Source organism: Anser cygnoides, chromosome 2 (genome assembly GCF_040182565.1).
Source record: "Anser cygnoides isolate HZ-2024a breed goose chromosome 2, Taihu_goose_T2T_genome, whole genome shotgun sequence".
NCBI classification, from domain to species: domain Eukaryota; kingdom Metazoa; phylum Chordata; class Aves; order Anseriformes; family Anatidae; genus Anser; species Anser cygnoides.
This window is the reverse complement of record NC_089874.1, coordinates 162,502,391-162,523,722: the sequence shown is the minus strand read 5'-3', so window position 1 is coordinate 162,523,722 and position 21,332 is coordinate 162,502,391. Positions and strand designations below refer to the sequence as shown.

The window sequence follows — 21,332 nt, the reverse complement described above, 5'->3', positions numbered from 1 at the left end:
ATGAGGACGAGGAAGCCTCCGTGCCCGGTGGAGAAAGTGTGGGTGGACAAACACAAGTACGACGAAGCCGAGAGGCTGCACTACGAACGAGAAGCGATGCTGGCCGCCGCCTCCGCCGCCCCCGAGGAGTGCCCGGAGGCGGAGGCCGTGAATGCGGAGGCCGTGAACGGAGTCTGCAACGACGACCCCGTCGCCGAGGGGGCGAGCTCAAGGGGGACCCGAAACGAGGGAGGAACGGGAAGAAGCAGAGGAAGAGGAAGCGGTCTCCGAAAGCCAAAGGCGCGGCCTCCAAGGCGTCGGACTCGGTCCTGAGCGGCTTGGCCGCCGACCGCGTGTGGTTCGAGAAGCCCTCCTATGACCGCGCCGAGAACCTGTACAATCAAAAAAGGGTGGATTGGCGGAGCCGGGAGGCGGCTGAGGCTGAGCTGGCCGCCGAGCCGCCCGCGCCGAGAGCTGGCCAAGACGTCCCCGAGCCGTGGACGCTCTCGGCGGCCCTGCCCTGCTCCCACGGCGGCCTGAGCGCCTGCCACCACCTCGTTCGGGGCGTCTGGCTCAACAAGGCCGACTTCGATAAGGCCGAGAAGGCGTTCGTCGAAAGGTCTCGGCTCTTCGTTCCTCCGAGCGTCCTCGCCGTTCCCTCCGTCCTCCCCGACGCTGACGACGCCGGGCTGAGAACGCCGGACGAAGGCTACGGGACGGCCCTGCCGACCCCCGCCACGCCGAGCTTGGCCCCGGCCGCCGTCGGCCCCGCTCCCCTCGTTACCGGCTCGCCGGCCTCCCCCCGCCGGACGGTGAACGGTAAGCCGCAGGCTTCGAGCTTGCAGGCTCTCGTGGCGGAGGTGTGGTTGGAGAAACCCCTCTACGACGGCGCCGAGAAGAGCTTCTACGAGAACCTCTTCGACGGTCCCCCGCCGGAAAAAGCCGAGCGGCGGCGGCGCGGCTCCCCCGAAGCCTTGAAGGAGCCCCAGGAGGACGGGGAGAACCCGGGCGCCGGGAAAAAAGAGGGCGCCGAGCACGCGGAGGCCGCCGGCAGCTCTCCGCCCCCCTCCTCCTTCTTCCTCCACGAGGACAGCGAGGCCACGTGGCTCAGCAAGCCGGCGTACGACCGTGCCGAGGCGCGGTACTACGCGGCCGAGGCTCTGAAAGCCTCAAGAGCAGGAGAGAGCGCGGAGGTGCCCCGACCCCCCCCGGCAGTAAAACCCTCCCGGCCGGCTGCCCAAGCTTCGACCGCCCCCGCGCCGGGAACAAAGTAGGAGAAATTTCTTCCGGGTTAAACCCAACGCGCGCGCAAAAAGAAGGGGTCGCTAGGGCTTGTTTGAGAAGTTTTAAGGCGGAGTGGCACGGCTGGGTAGTTACAGGACACCTTCAGAGCCTTGGACCCTGTCCTAATTGGGGTAATTTGCTCTTAGCTGCGCAGAACTAGGCGTTACGCCTTGCACCCTTCACCGGGAAAGTTGGGGTGGGCTAAAATGGGCGTAATTCGGCCGGAACCGGGCTTCTTCCTCCCTGATCGCGGCCAGCAGCTCGAGCAGGGTCTGGAGGCGTCGAGTGCCGGGAAGGGTCTCGAGGCTGGAGGACCTTGACCCCGTTGAAGGAGGGGGGGGTGAGGGAGGGCGCGCGTTTCACGGGGGAGATTTGGGGTTGTTGAGCTGGTGGGGAGGGGGGGTGGGGGCTTTTGGTGCCTTCCCTGTTGTGTGGTGTAGCCTGGTAGTGGCGCGGGCGGGTTGCGGTGCTTTATTCTTGCTCCCACCGCCTTCCCGGACCGGTGCTGGGCCCGTAGCTGTCCCCCGGCTTGAAATAACGGGAGGCACGGGGTGAGGAGCGCGGCACGGGCCGCTTGGCGCGGCGTCTTCTCCGCCTTCGCCTTCCCCTCCTCCAGCAATAAATAAAGGACGTTTTTAGCAGCAGGCTCGGTCGCGAGCGTCCCGTAGGAAGCCCCGCTCTGCGAGCTTCGCTGCGGAAGGAGCTCCGCAGCAGCTGGTTCAGCCCGTCCCCGCTCTCGGTGCCGGGTCAGGCGAGGCAGGCGGGCGGCCGGGCGGCCTGCCCCGCTTCCCTAAGAGGATCCTGCTCGCTTAAAGCTTCCCCCACCCCGGGAGGGGAGGCGAGCTGCGGGGGCAGAGAGCGCTCTTCTCCCAGCCCCGTCGCAAGCTGCTAATCTCAGCCGCTTCTAGCGCCTCACTTCGTTGTTTTTGGTTTGTTTTTTTTTTTATTTCTTTTTTTTTTTCCCCGCAGAAAAATGGCGGTCGAGTTCCTCGCCCACGAGAGGATCTGGTTCGAGAAGTTCAAGTATGACGACGCCGAGCGGAGGTACTACGAGCAGATGAACGGGCCGCTGGGCGGCTCCTCGCAGCAGCAGGTAAAGGGGCGCGCGGCCGAGCTTCGGCAGCCCGCCGGAGCACCGCGAGCTAGCGCAGAGCAGGCACGAGGACGTTGTCCGCCTGGGCGCGCGCTTTTCTATTATTTCCGCTCCGGGTTTGGCTTTTTCCGGGGGGCGAGAGGCTCTCGGAGCCTTCCGTCTTCCGTCCTGGGGCAGCCACGCTTTTTCCCAGCGTGGCTTATAGCGGATACGCGTGGTGATGTTCGAAGGGAGGCGCCGGGACCCCAAAGAGGCCGGGAATTACCTTCCTCCCTGTCGTGCCCCCTGCGATATTAAGACGCATCGCGGCACCGCGGAGGAGGAGGAGCGGGAGCGCGCCGCCGCTGCGGCACAGCCGACCTAAAGTAGCTCCCCCCCTCAGGTTTTTAGCCCCAGATGGTTCCCTTGGAAAGTGCAGAGCTGCCGTAACCTCTTCCTGCGATCCGAAAGGCCGCTAGCTGCTTACGCGTTGAGCCGGGGCTGTGGAAAGCCGCTTAGGGTTTTACGTGGCTGTCTCACCGGGTGGTTAAGGGGAAGCTTCTCGCTTAATTTCGCCCTGCGCGTTCCCGCTGCTAGGGTAGGGGTGGAACGGCACGCGGGACGCTTGCCCAAAAACTGGAAGCTTTAAGCGCCCGAGGCAGGTGTTAAAGAGCAAATCGAGGTCTGCAGTGATCTCGGGAGAACAGTTAGACTCATGTCGTGCCCCGTCAGGAGCTTCCAGTGAGGAATTCAGGCCTCTGAGGGGTGGTGCGAAGGCTCCGACGGAGATCCTGTAGCAGCGTAGAGGCAAAAAAAAAAATCCCTGGTCCTTAAAACCTGTCTGCAGCTTGGAAGCGGCTGTCCGCCTGCAGATGCCCGGGCTGTTGGGTGCGTGGGCTACGCCACGGGGGCTCGTGGACAGTTTCCTACCACAGATCTTCCCCGCGGTGCGTGCAGAATCGCTGGAAGGAACCCCCCCCCCCAACCCCCCCGCCCCGTTCTTACCCTTATTTATTTATTTTTTGTTAACTCCCCCGACCGCTTTCCCGCGTTTCACGGTTTTTGAGGAAAAAAAAAATCTCGGTTCTTTCTGCGCTGTTTGCAGGAGAACGGAGCCAGCACGATCCTACGCGACATTGCCAGAGCCAGGGAGAATATCCAGAAATCGCTGGCCGGAGTGAGTACCCGAGCTCCCTCGCCGGCTGGCTGCCCGCAACCGTTTTTTAGCCGTGGCGCGACTCCCAGCGGGGACCGCCTCGTGGATCGTGGGGCTTCTTTTTCGGTTCGAGGAGAGAGCTTGAGGTGCGCAGCGCTGTGTGCCGCCGCTCCGCCCCATCGCTGCCTGGAGCTTTGAAAACGAGAACCGGATTGGGTGGGGGGGGTGGGGGGGTCAAAATTCTTCGGCTGTGCATTTCTCGGCCTTTTTTCTCCTGGCGGAGCGTTGGCTTGCTCCCACGGGGCTTACCTAAGGAGCAGCGCGTCCCTTAAAAATAACCTCGCCGGGGCGGCAAAGCACCGAGCTCGCCCCCGCGTTTTTGTCTCTCTCGGGGCACACCGAGCTGCCACCTTCTCTCTCCTGTCTCGCTTTGGGTCGGGGTATGTGCAAAAAAATGGTGTCTTCCCTCGGCTGCGGCTAGGGAAACGAGCTTGGCTGCCAGCTCGCCACCCCGTAAAAGCCGAGTGCTTCCCGCAGGTGGCTTTGGGCCGATTTTTTGCCTTGGTTCACTGGGCAGCACCGTCGGGAATTTTTTTTCGGGACGAAGCTGGTAGCGTAAATGGAAGAGTGGGCTGGTTTTATGGGCGAGGAGGGACGAGAGAAGACGGAATACGGCTGCCGTGTCTTGATTTCTGCCCTCTGTGTACCTGTACGTACCTTCCGTGAGGAAATCCATCCGTTGTCTGCATTGATTTGGCCTCACAGCTCTCTCGCTGGGGGTAGTCGCGCGTTTCTAGCTCGGTACCTTAACAGGGAACTGAGCGCTTCTCAAGGGGAATATTTCACGTTCCTCCTTAACGCGAGCTGTAAGGGAACGTGGATTTGGGATGAACACAACGGAGTCGGGCTAATCGCTTCCCCTGCGGTGATCTCATTTTAAAAAAGAGGAGGAAAATACAGGGAAGGTTTCTAATGCTGATTTCTGACTTCAGCATCGGTGTTTCGGCCAGCGACTTAGGGAAAATAACACCCTGTTTGGGCGTTCGGTCGAGTTCACCAGCCCCTATCCGAGATTTTTAGCCTGGACTGGAGGCGAATATGTGGGGAATTGAGCTCCGCCTCCAGCAGAGCTGCAGGACTTCAGGCACAGAAAGCGTTGAAGGGGCTCGGAGACCTTTTTGAAGGGTAAGATCTAGCGTCTGCCGCCTCCTCCAGGACCCGCCGCCTCCAGGAGCAGAGGCTGGGCGTGGTGAGGAGGGCCAGGAAACCCAAATACAAACCCAGATGGTTCGCCGAGACCAGGCTCAGCCCGGGGGCTTTCTTGTCCTGGCCTGCCCCTCCTGCTGAGTGAGCTGCTTCGTGTGAGAAGCACGTGAATTTGGGATGGCCGAGTCCTTTTGGCCAAGTCCTTTAGCAGGGAGGACTGGGGGAACTGGCAAAGCACCAGGCTAAAGCGAGGAGAGGGCTGAGAGTCAAGTCCTTTGGCCCCCTGGGGTGTTTGTTGGGGCGGTTAGCACTGAATATCAAGAATTATTCAGTATTTTTGTCCTTTCCTGCAACGAAGGCTCGGTGGGTTTGAGGATTTAAGGCCGAGATCGAGCAGTGGGGCCTCAGATGGGGAATTCGGGGCGCTGCAAAAAGTGGCTTTGGATTCCCCAGTGATGGCTCGAAGGGAAAGCATCGTGCACCTTAATCCCTGTCGCTGCTGGGGGCGCTCCAAGTGTGAACTTACTCGGAAAAGCCACGCGCGTGGCAGCAGCGGCCACCTCCTCGATACTTCACGGTCCCATTTGTGCCTTACGCTACATCCCAGAGGCTCGGCTTGCTTCGTTTTTTCCCCGCACGTTGCCGTTATCTCGGCGACCTGCAGCAGCGAGCCACAGCTGGATCTTCTCTGCTCTTGTGTGGGGCTTAGAAGAACGGAGCTGTTGAGGGATAAAGCTGAAACATCACGGTTTCGTAGCTTTTATTTTTTGTAGCTTTCATTTCCGAAGGATTATTCCTCACCTCGGACGGCCGTGCCGTGGGGCGAGCGGGACTTCAGAACACGATCAACCTTCGTTCTCAGGTCTCAGAAGGCTGGGCTCGTGCTTCTGACCGTGCAGAACGATATTGCAGCGTGTCTTCGTAGCCAGGATTTGGTCTTTGCACCCGAGTAGGCAGAGTTTAGGGTCGGGAACGTAAAGGTGAAGCGAGGAGACGTGGTTTTAGCATGATGGGAAGGTGGCAGCTCGGTGCTTTTTTTTTATTTTTTCCTGCGAAATTCAGCCGAGGCTGGTTTCAGATCTGCCTCGGCCGGTCTCTTTCGTTCCGAAACATTTGCCGCAGCGCTCCAAGGCTCGAGGTGACGCTCCCGTACCTCCCCGCGAGGAGAGCGCAGAAATTCTCACGCTCGAAACATTTGTTTGCACGTACCTCCCCTCCTGCTTTGCATGGTCACCTCCGCTTCGAACCGTCACCCCGGGCCGCGTCCGCCGGGTCACTAACGCTTTCCCAGGGCGGGTTTTGAAATGCCTGCGGCTGGTGGGGAGAGATCTTACAGGTGGGGGACCTGAGGCACGGGAAGGATCCGCTTGCCTGAGATCGCCACGAGCAAGTCCGGCGGGAGCAGGCGGCCGAACTCTCACTCCCCGAAGCCCTCCTCCCGCGGGGCTGTCACAGAAAGGACGGTGCCGAAGCTCTGCTCCTCCCTGCTCTGCCCCCAGCTCGCTCTGTTCCAAAGCCTCCGTGTTCCTGCCTTCGCCGTGTGTGGGTTTCGGACGGGAAGAGCCGCGCGCGCGCCTCTGGTACTGCAAAAAGTGCTCGGGGGCCACGTTCAGGAACGCGTCTGTGTGCACGTTCTGTAGGAAAACCAGCCCGGATCCGTCCTCCTAGTCCCTGAAAGCCCGCCCTAGCCCTTCACCGCCATCCCCCAGCGGTTCATTTTGGTTTATTTGATGATGGCCAAAGCTGCTGGTGTTCCCAGAGCTCAGGTAGAGCCGGCTCGGCTCAGAGCTCAGCTAGGCTGACCCGAGGGGAGAGGTGTAAGTGTTAACTTTGCCAGTTTTCCTTAGAGTGCGTTTTAGAGGCGCGCTTCAGAGAGGGCCGGGTGTTGAAAGCCCCTTGAGGCTAAGAGAGCAGTTTCTATTTTCTGGCCGTCGTAAGCGAGAAAGTTCCTGGGGTTTTGATGAGCTTGGGTGGCTGAATTCGTGCTCCTTGTGCCCTGTGGGTCCCTAGCGTGTTTCCAGGCTTGCTGTGCAGAAGATTTTGCTGCAGTGATGCTCTGGAACTCCCCCACCTTCGGGGTTTTGGAATCGCTGTCCCTGATGAAATTCCCAAAGGCTTCCGCCGCGCTTCCTCTTGGCACAGCTGCCTCCGAAGAGGAACCAGCTCCCGGCTGCGTGTAGGAGAAAAGCGTGGCGTAGGGGCAGCGCGGCTTCCGCCGGGGCCCGCGTCTCTGCGAGCTTCCAACGCCCTCAGCTCGGGGGGGATGCCCACGGTTTCTCGCGGGCCCCTTTTTCAGAGCCGGGTTTATGGTTAGGTCGGCGTAGGGAGGATGGCAAGGGAGCTGGTTGCAGAGCTCTGCACGACTCTGCGAGCGCTGTGCGGCGCTACGCAAGCCGCGCCTGATTTAATCCGCAGCTGGGTTCTCATCCTAGGATCTTACGCTGCTGGCAAAGTCTGTTGCGGTCAGACATCGCATTTCCATGTTCCTCCCTGCTGAGAGCAGCTTGACGGAGAGCGGAGTGCTTCAAAGTCCCCTCGTCGTACTTCAAGCCATCGCTGCAACCTTCCTCGGTAAAATTACAGTGATCTTTGTCTTCAAACCCGAAATGACGACTACCCAAGGCTGGCAGGTTCCTCTCGAGCTGGAGGCATCCTGCCGGGCCGCGGATGTTTGTCCTGGCGGGGCGGAGCAGCGCTGGCCTGCTCCGGGCGACTCCAGGAGGGCTGACAAGCGCCGAGGGGCTGCCCCTGCTGGGCTCTGCCGTCTCCGAGGGGTTTGGCTAGCGGCTGCGAGGCTGGCGAGGCTTTGGAGGCTTCGAATTCGTAAATATTGTTAACGCAGAAGAGAGGCGTGGAGGCACAGCTGGGCTCTGCACCAAATGCTTCTGCTAAATCCCAGAGCCGGGGAGGAAAAGCGGGCCGGGGGGGTTTTATTCAGCAGCGCTGAAGAGGCGTAGCCGAGCCGCAGCATCTTTAACGTCTGCAGCTGCAGGTTAGCTGGTCAGAAAGCCTACAGAAATGTTTGCGTCGGGCCCGAAAACGCGGCCGGAGCCTCAAACCGCTGAGTGCCTGCGATGCTTCGCCGCTCGGCGGGATCGGCAGGCTGCTTTCGGGCAGGAGGGGAGGAAAGCCTCGGCTGCTCGCTCTCTGCAGGCGGCAGCTCCTCCGCGTGCCGGTCATCAACCAAGGAGCGCTTTTTTGGGGCAAGGATGGGCGCGGCTTGTGGGCAGAACTCAAGACTTCCCGCCGAGCTACCTCAGATTTCATCGAATTATCTCAGATCGTGGATTTCAGCGCGGGCTGCCTTGCCCCCCTTCAGGAGAGACGCACGGGTGCTAACTGGAGACTTGCTGGGAGCCTCGGTAGCACGGACGGAGCTGCTTGAGGGAGCTGAGAAGGAGGCTGCGGGGCGAGGGGCAGCGCTGCCCTGGAGAAACGCTTCTCGCTCCTTCCCATGCGGAGCATCCGTCCTTCCACGGACAGACATAGCTCCCCCTATAACATTAGGGTCTTGCCAGCCAGGGTATTTAGGGGCCGGAGGTTCCTGCGCCTGTGTCGCTGCAGGGGCTGCATCGGAGGTGGATTTCGTGGTGCTTTTTGGCATCCCGGCCCCCGTCCCTTTTTTTGGGTGGGTGGAGGAAGGTCTCCCAACCTTCCTGCTCGGGGCACCTCCCGCTGCTCCCCGTGTCCTGCGAGCCCTGCGCCTCACGTACCTGCTTTTCCTGGCGCCCCTTGTGCCTTTTTCTTCATCCCGAGTGACTGCCGAGGTGTGTCAGGAGCACGTCAGCTCTGACAGAGCCACATCCATTACGTGCAGGGTGCGCTTGAAAGAATTTTAATTTTTCTCTACCGCGTTCCCCTATAAACGGCACTTAGAGCACGAAGGACTGTGTCTTCTTCCCTTTCCTAATTTCAAATAGCAGATAAGGGCTCGTTTTAAAAAGAGGCCCCCCTTTTTTTTTTGCTGTTAAATACTTCTGAAGCCGAATTGCTGCGGTTGTTCCCTCAGGATGTGTTAAAATAAAAGTTTAATTCGCTTTGGGAGGAGCTGAAGGCCGGGCTGGGGTAAGTGGGAGCGCAGAAATGCTGCGATCTCCTCCCGGCTTCCCCAGGGACTTGCTGTCTGATGTCAAGCAGCTGCCCTTCTGAAGGAGCTTGGCGTGAAGCTCCAACCTTTGCGTGTGCTGAGTGATCCGGGGCTGCGGGGAGTGACTTCATCCTCTGCTCATCATCGCCAGCTGAAATTCCCCCGAGCTTCGCGCTTCGTTACGTAGAACTCGTAAATTGCCTTCAAAGCCTTCGGATCAAACGGCCTGGTTCTTAGATCGGCTCTCGGTTTTTCTTCCTTCCCGAAGGCTTGGCTCTTTGCGTCGCTGTTGCGCGGGAGCAGGCGAACAAATCGGTTTCATCTCGGTTTTGTCCTCGTTGCAGAGCGCGAGCGCCACCTCCTCTGGGCCCGCTGACCAGAACGAACTTCTTTCCAGAATTTCTCACCTGGAGGTAGAAAACCAAAACCTTCGCAGTGGTAAGTAGGGGGATCTTGTGGCATGAAAGCAAAAAAAAAAAACAAACCGAGCGGGGTCCTGCTCCTGTGGGTTGTCTCCCTTGCTGACCTCGGTGAGCACGTGCAAGCGTGTTTACAGGCTTCCCGCTGCCTGGAGCAGCTGCTGATCTTAAATCCCACTTCGAGCAGGAGCAAATTTGTCTTGAGAGCCTAGATTCTCCCCCCCCACACACACATCTCTTCTTGCAGTGGTTGCAGATCTTCAGATGGCCATCTTCAAGTTGGAGAGCCGCCTGAATGCTCTGGAAAAATCTACCTCCCACCAGCCCTCCCCAGTTCCACCGACCCAGGTGAGTCTCAGCCAGGTGCTCCTCTTGAACGCTCTCCGGCCTGGCTGCTGAGGGTGAAGGGATGCTTGTAGTTGGGAAGAGTTTGCTGCTGCTTTTCTCGCAGCTTTGGCGGCTGCCTTGTCGTCTTTCCCTAACCGGTATGGGTAGAAAGAAGACAAAAAGGCATTTTTTTTCTGCCCCGAGACAAAAAAAAAAAACTGTGTTAGAGATTTCAGCAGAGGAGAGCCGATACAGATCTGTGGAAGTTTGGAGCTAACAAATATTTGAGGATTTAGCCCATGGTGCTGTAGGTTTCTCAGCACACACCAGGTAAAGTGCCACTGTTACAATAGATGAGCAGAACTGGCGACTTTTACTTTTTTATTTTTTTAACAAATCTCCCCTGTTAGAATCTACTTAATGCGAACAGGAGAAAGCTGTGGGAGCTGAATGCCTGGCGCCTCTTTAATTCTTGCGGCGTGTCGGAAGACCTGAGGCCGGTGGAAGTCACCTTGGCTCTGTAGGAAGCTCACAGAGCGCGAGGGCCCCTCCTTTGGCAGGGATTTGTTTCACACTTGCAGCATCCTGGAAGGGGTACGCTTGGCACTCGAGCGGAAGGTGACAATCTGCTCATCTCCAAGGGTCTTCAGGGCGAGATGTGGTCTCCTCTGGATAAGCCCTGGCCTTGGGGCATGCAGTAAGGCTGGTTTGTAAGGACAGGTTCCCAATAGCTCTCCCCCCCTTCATGTTCTAGATACGTTGAACCACCGAGTCCTTAAGAGAAGGGTCAGCTCTTGGCTGCGTGGTATTTTTTTCCTCTATGAATATAATTCAGCTGTGTTGGGATAGCTCAGAGGCGTGTCTCTAGCAAAGCGGGCTTCTGTTCCGGAGTTTTTCCCCGAGTGCTGCCGTGATAGAACCTCAGGCTAACTTTCTCCTGGTTTTTTTTCCTCAATGCAAACTTAAATCCACGTCACCCTGCTGAAGAAAGTGGAACCGTTCAGCGTTCCCTCCAAGAAAGTGGAGCTGCCATCCGCCGCGCCTGCAAAGAAAGCTGAGCCAGCTGCTGCAGAGGAAGATGACGATGACGACATTGACCTTTTTGGCAGTGACGATGAAGAGGAAGACCAGGAGGCTGCCAAGGTCCGGGAAGAGAGACTGCGTCAGTACGCGGAGAAGAAGGCCAAGAAACCGGGCCTCATTGCCAAGTCCTCCATCCTTCTGGACGTGAAGCCGGTGAGTAAGGGCTCCCGCGTGAGGCCGCACGTCCCGTGCGGGAGGCTGTAAATCATCTCGTTTGCACGTCCGCACTGACTGGGGACAATGTAACCTGTGCGTTTCCAGACGAGGGTTCAGAGCGAGGTGCAGTATCGCAGCTGGGATCTGCAGCATTTGGGCTGCTGCCCCGGTCCTTGGTCCATGGCAAGTGCAGGCTGTTGCCTGAAGGATTCCTCGGACCGGGACTAGCACCCGTCTTTGAAGAAAGGACGTTGAGTTAAAACCAAAACCAGATAATGTCCTAAAAATGAAAATAAACCTGTTCTTGTTAAATTGTCACAGTGGAACCGAACTATGGGCCGTCTAGTGCTCCATTTGCACAAGAGGGATGCCTTTGGTAAAAGTCACTTTAAAATGAGTGCTTCGAAACAGGGAGGTTGCTGCAGGAAGAATCCCCCTTGCATCTGCAGGGCCTGGAGGCAGAATCGAAGCAAAATGTTTTGTGGCCGTTACTACCAAGTCAGGTTTAGCTCGTCTAACCCCTTCAGCTAATTCTGGTGAAAATAATAGCCCAGAAAGGGCAGTCTGTATCAGCTGAAATACACTGAGAGGAGGAGGAGGAGGAGTGTTAAATGTTAACTGTTGGGGTCAGACTGCACACAGATGTGTTAAAAACAACCGTGCGCACGTTGACTATCTCAGCTTAGGCAGCCTGATTGAGGAGGACACCTCAATTTTTGTGTTGAGGGGCTATCGTGCACCCCCGCATTCGGCTTGGGCTGGAGGAGATGGCAGAGTCCTCAGTCACTGGGCACCTCCTGGGGCTAACGGTGATGTCTAGGAAGATGTTAAAGTTCCGACTTTGCACCCCTGCAGTGGGACGATGAGACCGACATGGCGAAGATGGAGGAGTGCGTCCGGTCCGTCCAGATGGATGGGCTTGTGTGGGGAGCCTCCAAGCTGGTCCCGGTAGGCTACGGTATTAAGAAGCTCCAAATCCAGTGCGTAGTGGAGGATGACAAAGTCGGGACAGACATCCTGGAGGAGGAGATCACCAAGTTTGAAGACTACGTAAGTCTTCCCGTGAGCCGGGAGGCGCCTAGCCTTGCGGGGTCACTTCTAACTAAGGTTTTTAACAGACTTTGCCGAGCTCGGGTTTCAAATAGAAAACCCCGCGGAGCTCACGGTGTCCGCCCGCTGAGATACCAGTGTGTAGCGTGTGCCTGTGTCTACATACGTATATTTCGTGCTGATTGATGTAGACGCCTCGCAGATACTTCGCAGAGCCGTTTTGCAGGCTCTTGCTCCTTACCACCCAGCCTTGCTTTGAGGAGCCCCTGCTTCTACGCTTAGCCTAGGCAGCACCAAGGTACAAATGCGTGTCGTTAACCCCGGTGGCTGGGGCTGGAGGTGTCTCCATCCCCATCCTGCCTTCGCTTCCGTGGAAATAGAAGCAGGAGCTCCGGCTCCGTGCCGGGTAATACGCAGGTTTAGTAGCGCTTCCTGCCTCACCCCTGGGAGAGGGAAGCAGCAGGCCACATACCAGTTTTTATTCATTTTCCTCGCGTGCTTTTTTGCTTATATTTCCAGTAAATCGGGAACTGTTGTTCTTAGGCATGTTGCTGGGAACTTAATATGGATGTTCTTCATCAGCTGGACTGAACATCTAAAGATTCATGCAGTAATGAGCACAGTGTGGTGCCCTGTTGTGACTGGTGTTACAGGAATATTAAATAACAGTCCGTGAAGGTGGCTCTTAGCACAGCTGGGGAGCTGGCCTCAGAGCCCTGGGCTGTGCTTGGTCTGTTTTTGAGCAGAACTAGCGCACGCTGTGAAGAAATCCGCAGTGTGAGTGCTTTCTTCGGTGTAAGTGTCTGAAAACACCTTGGTGACCTCTAGCTGCTGCTCTTGTTCTGTTGCAGGTGCAGAGTGTGGACATCGCTGCTTTCAACAAGATCTAGAAGCAAACCTGTATCCTCTCTGAAACTGTAACTAATAAAGGTCAAGGAATGCAGATTGTATGTTTTTTCTCTCCTGAGTGTAACTTCCCCAAAGCGATGCGTCGGAGGCTTTGGGGGTTTCCCTTCCTTGCTCCCTTCATAAAAGGAAAAGACCTCGAGATGAGCTGCTTGTGTTTCTGTGTTGGAATGAAGGTCTGCTACTACAAAAAACAACAAAAACCCACACTGGATTTTCTCTCTCATTTTCTCCTTGCTGCTATTTTTTTTACCCTGTGCAGGTCACTTCAGCTGATCCTTCGGTTCGTGAGGAGCTGGGGCTGTGCTGAGTGTGGTCAGTGGAAAGGGGAGGTGACATTTCTAACCGTGGGCCAGAGTCCCTCTGTCACGGTGCCAGAGTCCAAGGGCCGGGTGCAGGCTGCGCAGCGCCAACGCGGAGCAGATGAGAAGCGCCATGGGGCTGCGCTGCGAGCAAGGGGTGAAGTCACAGCAGCCTCCAGCAAAGTGGTGCTGACTCCAGTTCCAGCTTTCCTGGCTGGGTTCAGCGCCCTGTGCACCTGATGTGCCCTGTAGTGATGTGCAGGTGTCTGCGTGTCGTGTCCCTGGCCTGTGGTGGCATCCTGTGTTGTGCCAGGTGTGCCCCGTGCTTAGTGCTAGGACGCCCCTCGTGCGTGGCACTGGGTGGGTGCAGTGTGTCCTCCGTGCCTGGGGCCCTGTGCGTGGTTGTGTCAGGTGCTGCCCTCCCCAGAACCTGCAACACTCAGTGTCTCACGTGCCACAGCCCTGGGGGCCTGGTGTCGTGGGTGCTGCTGTCCCCAGAGCCCTACGGGTTTGGTGTCCCGTATGCTGGCACGTCTGGTGTCCTGTGTGCCACATCTGCTGGTGGCTGGATGGGCCTGGGGTCCTCGGTAGTGACACTTGGTGTGGCTTCTGTTCTGTCGTCCCTGGAGCCCCGCACGCCTCGCACTGGATGTTCAGAGTCCCAGGCGTTGTCATGTCTGGTGTCCCGTATGTCCTGTCCCATGTGCCGCTATCCCCAGAGCCCCATGTCCTGAGTGCTGGCCCACCTGGTCCTGTGGGTGCCTGGTGCTGCACGTACCGTGTGCCAGCTGTGTGGTGTCGCACACGCTGCCTTCCCTGATGTCCTGTGTGCTATACCCTACGTGGTGTCCTGTGTCCCATCCCTGTGTCACTTGTCCCATGTGCGATACACTCCGTGATGTCCTGTGTCCCACATGCTGCCATCCCTGGTGTCCTGTGTCACATGTGCTATATGCTCTGTGATGTCCTGTGTCCCATCCCTGGTGTCCCGTGTCACATGTGCTATATGCTCCCTGATGTCCTGTGGCCCGTGTCACATGTGCTCCGTGATGTCCTGTGTCACATGTGCTGTATGCTCTGTGATGATGTCCTGTGTCCCATCACTGATGTCCCATGTCACATGTACTATATGCTCCCTGATGTCCCATGTCACATGTGCTATGTGCTCCCTGATGTCCTGTGTCACATGTGCTATGTGCTCCATGATGTCCTTGTCCTATCCCTGATGTCCCATGTCACATGTACTATATGCTCCCTGATGTCCCATGTCACATGTACTATATGCTCCCTGATGTCCCATGTCACATGTGCTATGTGCTCCATGATGTCCTTGTCCTATCCCTGATGTCCCATGTCACATGTGCTATATGCTCCCTGATGTCCTGTGTCCTATCCCTCATGTCCCCTGTCACGTGTGCTATACCCTGCATGATGTCCTGTGTCCTACATGCTGCCATCCCTGGTGTCCTGTGCCACACGTACTACGCACTCCATCATGTCCCATGTGCTGCCCCTCCTGCTGCCCCGTGTCCCCTTCCCGCTGTCCCCCATCCCATGCTCCACCTCCCCCGGCCTCCCACCTCCTTCCACGCACCGTGTACCCTCGTGTCCCCCGCGCTATGCGCCGCCACCCGCCTTGGTGCCCGGTGTCCCCCCCCCAAGCCACCACCTTCGCTCTCGCCCTCTGCCCGCCCTGTGTCCCGCCAGGCCGCGGCTCCCAGGCTGCCCCGCGGCCTGCCCCCGGTTCGTGGCGGCCATGGCGCTGCTGACGGACCTCTACCAGCTCACCATGGCCTACGGGTACTGGCGGGCCGGGCGCCACCGTGCCCCCGCTGCCGCCGAGCTCTTCTTCCGCCGCGAGCCCTTCCATGGCGCCTTCGCCCTGGGCACGGGCCTGGCCGAGGGCCTCCGCTTCCTCCGCGCCTTCCGCTTCTCCGCCGCCGGTGCGCGAGGGGACGGCGGCGGAGGCAGACGGGGACAAGCGGGGTCACCTCCTCCTGGGGTTTGGGGAAGGAGCGGGGCTACGGGGTGGGTTTGGGGGGGCGCGGGTGGCTGTGGGTTGCGTGGGGTGGGGGGACGGGGACGCGCCTCGGGGGGGAAAGGGGGTTCACAGGGAGCGGGACGTGGCTGGGGGGGCTGAGGTGGGGGGACGGGGACGTGCCTCAGAGGGTTTGGGGGATGGGGGACCTGGTGAGTTGGGGGGGGGAAGGGGGACAGGTACAGGGACATTCCTCACATTCCTCAGAGGGATCTGAGCCCTCGGGGGGGGGGGGGACGTAGAGGGGACAGGGATGCGCCTCACAGGGACAGGGGACTCCTTGGGGGACGGGGACGTTGAGGGACAGGGGGCTGAGGTAAGGGGGGCAGGGGCATGCCTCAGAGGGACTTAAGGGGCAGGAGACCTGGGTGGGGGGACCCCCCCCACGGGACCTGAGGAGGGGACAGAGATGTCCCTATGGGGGACGGGGGGGGCTCAAAAGCACTGCAGGACCCGGCGGAGGGGCAGGGACAGCCCTCGGTGGGACAGGGGGACCCTTCAGAGGGACCCGGGGGACGGGGGATTTCAGGTGGGGGGGCAGAGACGCCTCTTAGAGGGACTTGGGGAGCAGGGGGAACCCCCAGCTGGGCCCGAGGTGGGGACAGGGAAATCTCTCAAGGGGGCAAGGAGACCCCTCAGGGGGACCTGGGGGTACAGGGGCACCTCTTAGAGGGACCTGGGGACAGGATACCTGGCGTGGGGACACAGGGACTTCCCTTAGAGGGAACAGCAGACCCTTCAGAGGGACCTAGGGGATAGAAGGACCCCTCAGAAGGATCAGAAAGGGGACGGGGACATCCCTCAGGGGGACAGAAAGGTACGGGTAATCTGATGAACCGGGGAGGGGGGACGGGGACATCACCCAGAGGGACCAGGAGACCCCTCAGTGGCACTTGGGGTTCCCTCAGAGGAGCCTGGGGACCAAGGGGACCCTGGTACACCCCTCGGGGGTCCCTTGGACACCCCCTCAGACGGATGTGGGTTTGGTGTGGTGCTCTCTGAGGGTTGGGGACGGGGGGCTGTGTCCCCATCCCTGTGGGCTGAGGTGTCCCCTGCCCCTGCAGACATCGCCTACCTGCGCTCGGTCCTGCCCAGCACGACGGAGGACGCCTTCTTCGACTACCTCTGCACCGTGGACGCCTCGGAGGTCACCGTCTCTTCCGTGCCAGAAGGCTCCGTCGTCTTCTCCAGGGTGGGACCTGGGACCTGGGTTGAGCCTCGTGGGGCACCGGGGCCGCCAGCAAACGGGGCTCGGCCACGTCCCCACATCCCCAAGCTCGGCCCCAGTGCACGCAGCCAGGGAGACGTCACCACTGCTGTCCCCGCAGGTCCCGCTCCTGCAGGTGAAGGGGCCACTGCTGGTGGTGCAGCTGCTGGAGACCACCCTGCTGTGCCTGGTCAACTACGCCAGGTAAGGGCCCCTCCTGCTTTTTGGGGGTGCTGGGGACCCTCTGGCTGCAGGGTTCATCCAGCCCCGCTGCACCAATTGTCCCTGCACCCCGTCCGTGTCCGAGCTAAGCGGCACCCCGAGAAAAATCACAGAATCGTCTAGGTTGGAAGAGACCGCCAAGATCACCGAGTCCAACCTCTGACCTAACACTAACAAGTCCTCCACTAAACCATATCACTGAGCTCTGCATCTAAACGTCTTTTAAAGACCTCCAGGGATGGCGACTCAGCCACCTCCCTGGGCAGCCCACCCCAATGCCTAACGACCCTTTCGGTAAAGAAGTTCTTCCTAATAACCATTTTGTCCCTTTCTCTCCCAGCCTGGTGGCCACGAACGCCGCCCGCTTCCGCCTCCTCGCTGGCCCCGAGATGAAGCTGATGGAGATCGGGCTGCGTCGCGCCCAGGGGCCGGACGGCGGCCTGTCTGCCTCCAAGTACTCCTACATCGGGGGTGAGTGGTGCCCCGCAGCGCCGCGCGGTGCCGCGGCCGTGCCGTCAGCCCCCCCCACACCCCGTCCCTCCTCGCAGGCTTCGACTACACCAGCAACGTCCTGGCGGGGAAGCTCTACGGCATCCCGGTGCGCGGCACCATCGCCCACTCCTTCATCATGTCCTTCACGTCGCTGGAGGAGGTGCAGCCCAGGGTGAGTGGTGCCGCGGGAAGGGGACGGGGATGGGACGTCCCGGCTGTGGCCGTGGGACCTCGTGTGTCCTCCTGACTGCTGGTCCAGGTCCGTGGAAGGGAAATGGGGATGCTGTGGGACGTGCGTGGTGCCGGGACATCCTGGATGTAGCGCTGATGTCCCCAAGCAGGTCCTGCCACCGCTGGCGGGCGGGGAGCCGGTGGATCTCGCAGCCCTGGCCGAGTCGTGGCTGCAGCGGGTGTGCGAGCTGCTGCAGAGCCCCCCCGAGAAGGCCAACCGCGGCGAGCTGGCCGCCTTCGTGTCCTACGCCATCACCTTCCCGCATAACTTCCAGGGGCTGCTGGACACGTACTGCGTCATGAGGTGAGGACGGATGTGTCCCTTGCTGCCCCGGGGCTTGCGGGAGGAGCTGGGGGAGAGGGCAACTCTTGAAACGCCTCCTCGCAGTGTCCCCGTCCTTCACTGTCGCCTGCCGCAGGTCTTTGTCCTCCTGCTCAGCTTGCCCTTGGTCCTCGGCCCCCGTCCGAAGAGGCCGCGGGCACTAATCCTTCTCCTCGCCCCCCCCGTCAGGAGCGGCCTGCCCAATTTCTGTGCCGTGGCGCTGGCCCTGCACCAGCTGGGGTACCGCGCCATCGGGGTGCGCCTGGACAGCGGGGACCTGGTCCAGCAGTCCAAGGAGATCCGGCGGGTGCTCCGAGCCTGCGGCACCACGTGAGTCCCCTGAGACGGGCAGGGAGCCTGCGGAGAGCATCCCCTGCCCCGGGTGCCCAGCACCTCCTCCATTGTCCCTGGATGTTGGGGTGGGTGCCCTCCCTGCTCGAGGAGGGTGCTGGGGCACCTTTGGGTGCTTGTAGGCTCCCAGGGCGGCTGCGAGCAGAGCCAGGCTTTCCCCCCAAAACCCGGGGCCACCCTTCTACTCCCTCCCCAGCTCCTCACCTTCCTTTCCAGCTTCCAGGTGCCCTGGTTTGGGAGCATCCCCATCGCCGTGAGCAACGACATCAGCGAACAGAGCCTGGAGAGCTTCATCCGGGAGGTGAGGGAGCCGCCGGGGCTGGGGCACGAGGGGTGGCAATGGGACTGTCCCCGGCCTCTGACTCAGTTTCTCCCGCATGAGAGCAGTTTCCAGGCTGGAATGAGCAGATTTTGGGTGGGCCGGCCACAAACCAGGCATTTTTGGGCAGAGCAGCCTCTGACCTGCCCCGTGGCTCCGGTTTTAGCATGGGTTTTAAGAAAAAAAAATCAGAGGCAGGACGGGCTGCTGATGGTTGTCGTCTTCTCTGCTGCACCAGGGGAGCGAGATCGACGTGATCGGTGTGGGGACGAACCTGGTGACGTGTCCCCTGCAGCCATCGCTGGGCTGCGTCTACAAGGTAGGAGTGGCAGCTCGGACCGCTTGGCTTGGGGAAACGGTTTGAGGTGTTATTTTATTTTTTTAATGATTTATTCGGCTGTTTTGCCTCGGTGGCCTCCCCAGCACGCAAGGGGACACGGAGCTCTGCGCGGCCCTTGGCACCAGCTTCGTGTGGCAAAAAACAAGGAGCCCGTCCCCACACCGTCCTCTTCTCCCGCAGCTCGTGGAGGTCAACGGCTCGCCGTGCCTGAAGCTGACGGAGGAGGAGGAGAAGATGACGATCCCCGGGATTAAGGCGGTGTACCGGCTCTACGACGCCGCCGGTGAGCTCTGCCATCTTGGGCGCCCCGCTGCGGTGCTGCCCCATTGATCCTCAATCCTGACTGCCCCGAAACCCTGTCCCCGGCGTCGCGAGCACCCGCTGGCCCTTAACCCAGCGCCCCTGCAGGTCACCCCTTCATGGACCTCATGGCCCTGGAGGACGAGCCCGCGCCCAACGCGGGGCAGGAGCTGGCGGTCCACGTCCTGGGGAGGAGAGGAGAGGCCACCGAGGTCAGGCCCACAGCGGTGGAGCCCCTGCATCGCACGTACTTCAGAGACGGCCAGGTCAGGGGGGGGATCTGCCCTCTCCGTGGGCTCAGGGGGGTGGCGGTGGGCCTGGCCACGCAGCACGTGGGGGCGAGGAGACCCCTCCCCCTCGGCAGCGGGGACAAGGCACAGCTCCTCCGGGGACGGGCCAGCTCCCCGGGAAATTCGGCTCCCCGGCGGAGGGATGAGGTGGTGCCCCACCTGAGACGGGTTCCCCTGGGTTTTCGGAAGGGTCTGTGGGGGTCTGGGCGTGCAGGTGGAGACGTGACCCGCGGCTGCTCTCAGCCAGGTGGCTCTCACCACAAAGCTTTGGTGCCTCCGCTGTGAAAAACCCTTAAAAGTTTCTGCGGGGAAGACGCCAGCCTCAATTCAACTGCTACACTGAGCAGCCGCCCCAGATGGGGACAACCCGCCAGCTGCAAGGCGGCTGTTGCCGAGGCGTCCTTCCCTCTTCGGGTGAAGGACCGGAGCGAGGTGGTGGCACCGCGGCACCAGTTGCTGAATCGAGGCGTCACCTGGGGCCGAGCTGTCCTTGTCCCCACGGTGCTGCCGGAGCTGCGCCACCGCAGCCCCAGGTTTTTCAGGATTGGGGCCGGGTGGCCAGCCCCTCGTAGGGACGCTCCTTTACCTCCATCCTACAGGTGTGCGAGGTCCTGCCCAGCCTGCCGGAGGTGCGGAGCCACGCGCAGGCGTCCCTCAGCCGGCTCAGCCCCGCTCACCGCCGGCTCCGCGAGCCGCAGCCCTACCCGGTACGTCTGCCGCTTACCGGGCGCGATCGATCCCGGTCCCGTCCCGAACCTTCTGCCCTGGTGAAGCCCTCGGGCTCCCGCAGCGTCCCTGAGGACGCTCGGTGTCCCCTCCCGCACCAGGTGGCCGTGACGGAGAAGCTGCACCTCCTCCTCGCAGAGCTGCGGCAGGCCAGGCAGTGAGGGGGTCCCCGCGCGCCCTCCCCGCGCTCTGCCAGCCCCCGCCTGGGGCCAACGCTTCCGACGTCCTCTTCGGAAGGCCAGGTGATTAATTGGGAATTAATGAGGCTAATGAGGCCGCTGCTCTGCGGATCTCCTCCGATCCGAGGACCGTGCCGGGACTGGAAGCGCTCCCCGCGGGCCCGTGTGCCCAGGGATGGGGCAGGCAGAGCTGGGAGGTGCCGGGGCCGCCACGTCCTGGGCTGGGACGCGGCCGTGAGCGGCGCTGTCACCGCGTTGCCTGCGAGCTCCCTTCCTTCCCTGCCCACCTCGGTGGCCCTGCCACCCGCTGTGCCTTCTGCGGTGGCCACGCTGCCCGCCTTGGTGGCCCTTACCAGCCCCGTGCCTTCTGCGGTGGCACGGGGCGCTTCTGTGGTGGCATCTCCAGGCCACGGCTGCTTCGTACGTCACTCGAAGGCGAGTGAAATGCGAACGCTAAACCAGGCTGCAAGCGGCCCCAGCCTCTAGCCGAGCCAGAAACGCCTCCGCAGCTGCCCCCCAAACGATGCAACGCCGCTGCTGCGGCAGCTGGGGGCCGTGCTCGTGTCCCAGAGCCCCCGGCGAGGCTCAGCGGTGCCGCCAAAGACCATGCCGAGAAGGTTCCCCACCCACGGAGCCGTGGCAGGTGCACTTGGCCCTTTCCACCCTAAGCTTTGGGTCTGTGGCCACGTTTTTTTTTTTTTAACCTTTCCATTTTGTACGAGGTCTCCCGAGCATGGAAACTGGTCTCAGGTCGACACCGCCGCTCTCTAACCTTGATTCTTATCGAGGAAGCGTGGCACCAAGCCCTGCCCTTACCTTGTCCAAAGCACAAAACAAAACAAAAGCCTTACGCACCAGCGCCGCAAGCGCGCTGCGCGACTGCCCCAGTCCTAACAAAAAAACTCTCCTTCAGCTTGAATGTTTGATTCATCACCTTTCATTTCACTTCGCGGTGTATATTTGAATAAAACTGAAATGAGAAGCAAGTGTTGAGCACTGATAGCGGCTGGGGGTGACCCCCGGCACGTGTTCGCATCCCTATTTTGTGGCATCCCACAACTAATTCCAGCAACAGAGCCTCTGGGGGGGGGGCAGGCAGGACGGATGAAGCGACGTGCGGTTGAAGGCTTTTAATCAAAAGCCAGTCAAGAAATGTTGCATGGAACGGATGGAAAATGCAAAGAACGAATGAAGTGCCTTCCTGAGATGGGTGTGCGCGCCTCCAACCCTGTCTGAGCTTGTAACGAAGACGTATCCGAAACTTTCCCTGGAGATTTTGAGCCCAAAA

At 60.3% G+C, this 21,332-nt stretch overlaps 2 protein-coding genes across 2 annotated transcripts; both read left to right on the top strand.

The window, feature by feature from the left end:
- EEF1D (eukaryotic translation elongation factor 1 delta) lies at positions 1-12,762 on the top strand. Its single transcript, XM_066990817.1, is given in 9 exon segments — positions 1-211; positions 214-1,249; positions 2,233-2,356; positions 3,438-3,512; positions 9,129-9,222; positions 9,451-9,551; positions 10,518-10,766; positions 11,625-11,819; positions 12,671-12,762. Coding segments are annotated over 9 exon segments (2,124 nt in total). The 3' UTR covers positions 12,710-12,762.
- Positions 12,763-14,783: 2,021 nt separating this feature from the next.
- On the top strand, positions 14,784-21,030 carry NAPRT (nicotinate phosphoribosyltransferase). The gene is made up of 13 exons (XM_066990818.1): positions 14,784-14,970; positions 16,130-16,257; positions 16,394-16,476; positions 16,835-16,965; positions 17,043-17,158; positions 17,328-17,521; positions 17,729-17,869; positions 18,107-18,191; positions 18,448-18,528; positions 18,730-18,832; positions 18,958-19,115; positions 19,739-19,846; positions 19,967-21,030. Exons 1-13 carry the CDS (start codon positions 14,784-14,786, stop codon positions 20,024-20,026), a joined length of 1,575 nt encoding a protein of 524 aa, XP_066846919.1. The 3' UTR covers positions 20,027-21,030.
- Positions 21,031-21,332: the final 302 nt, after the last annotated feature.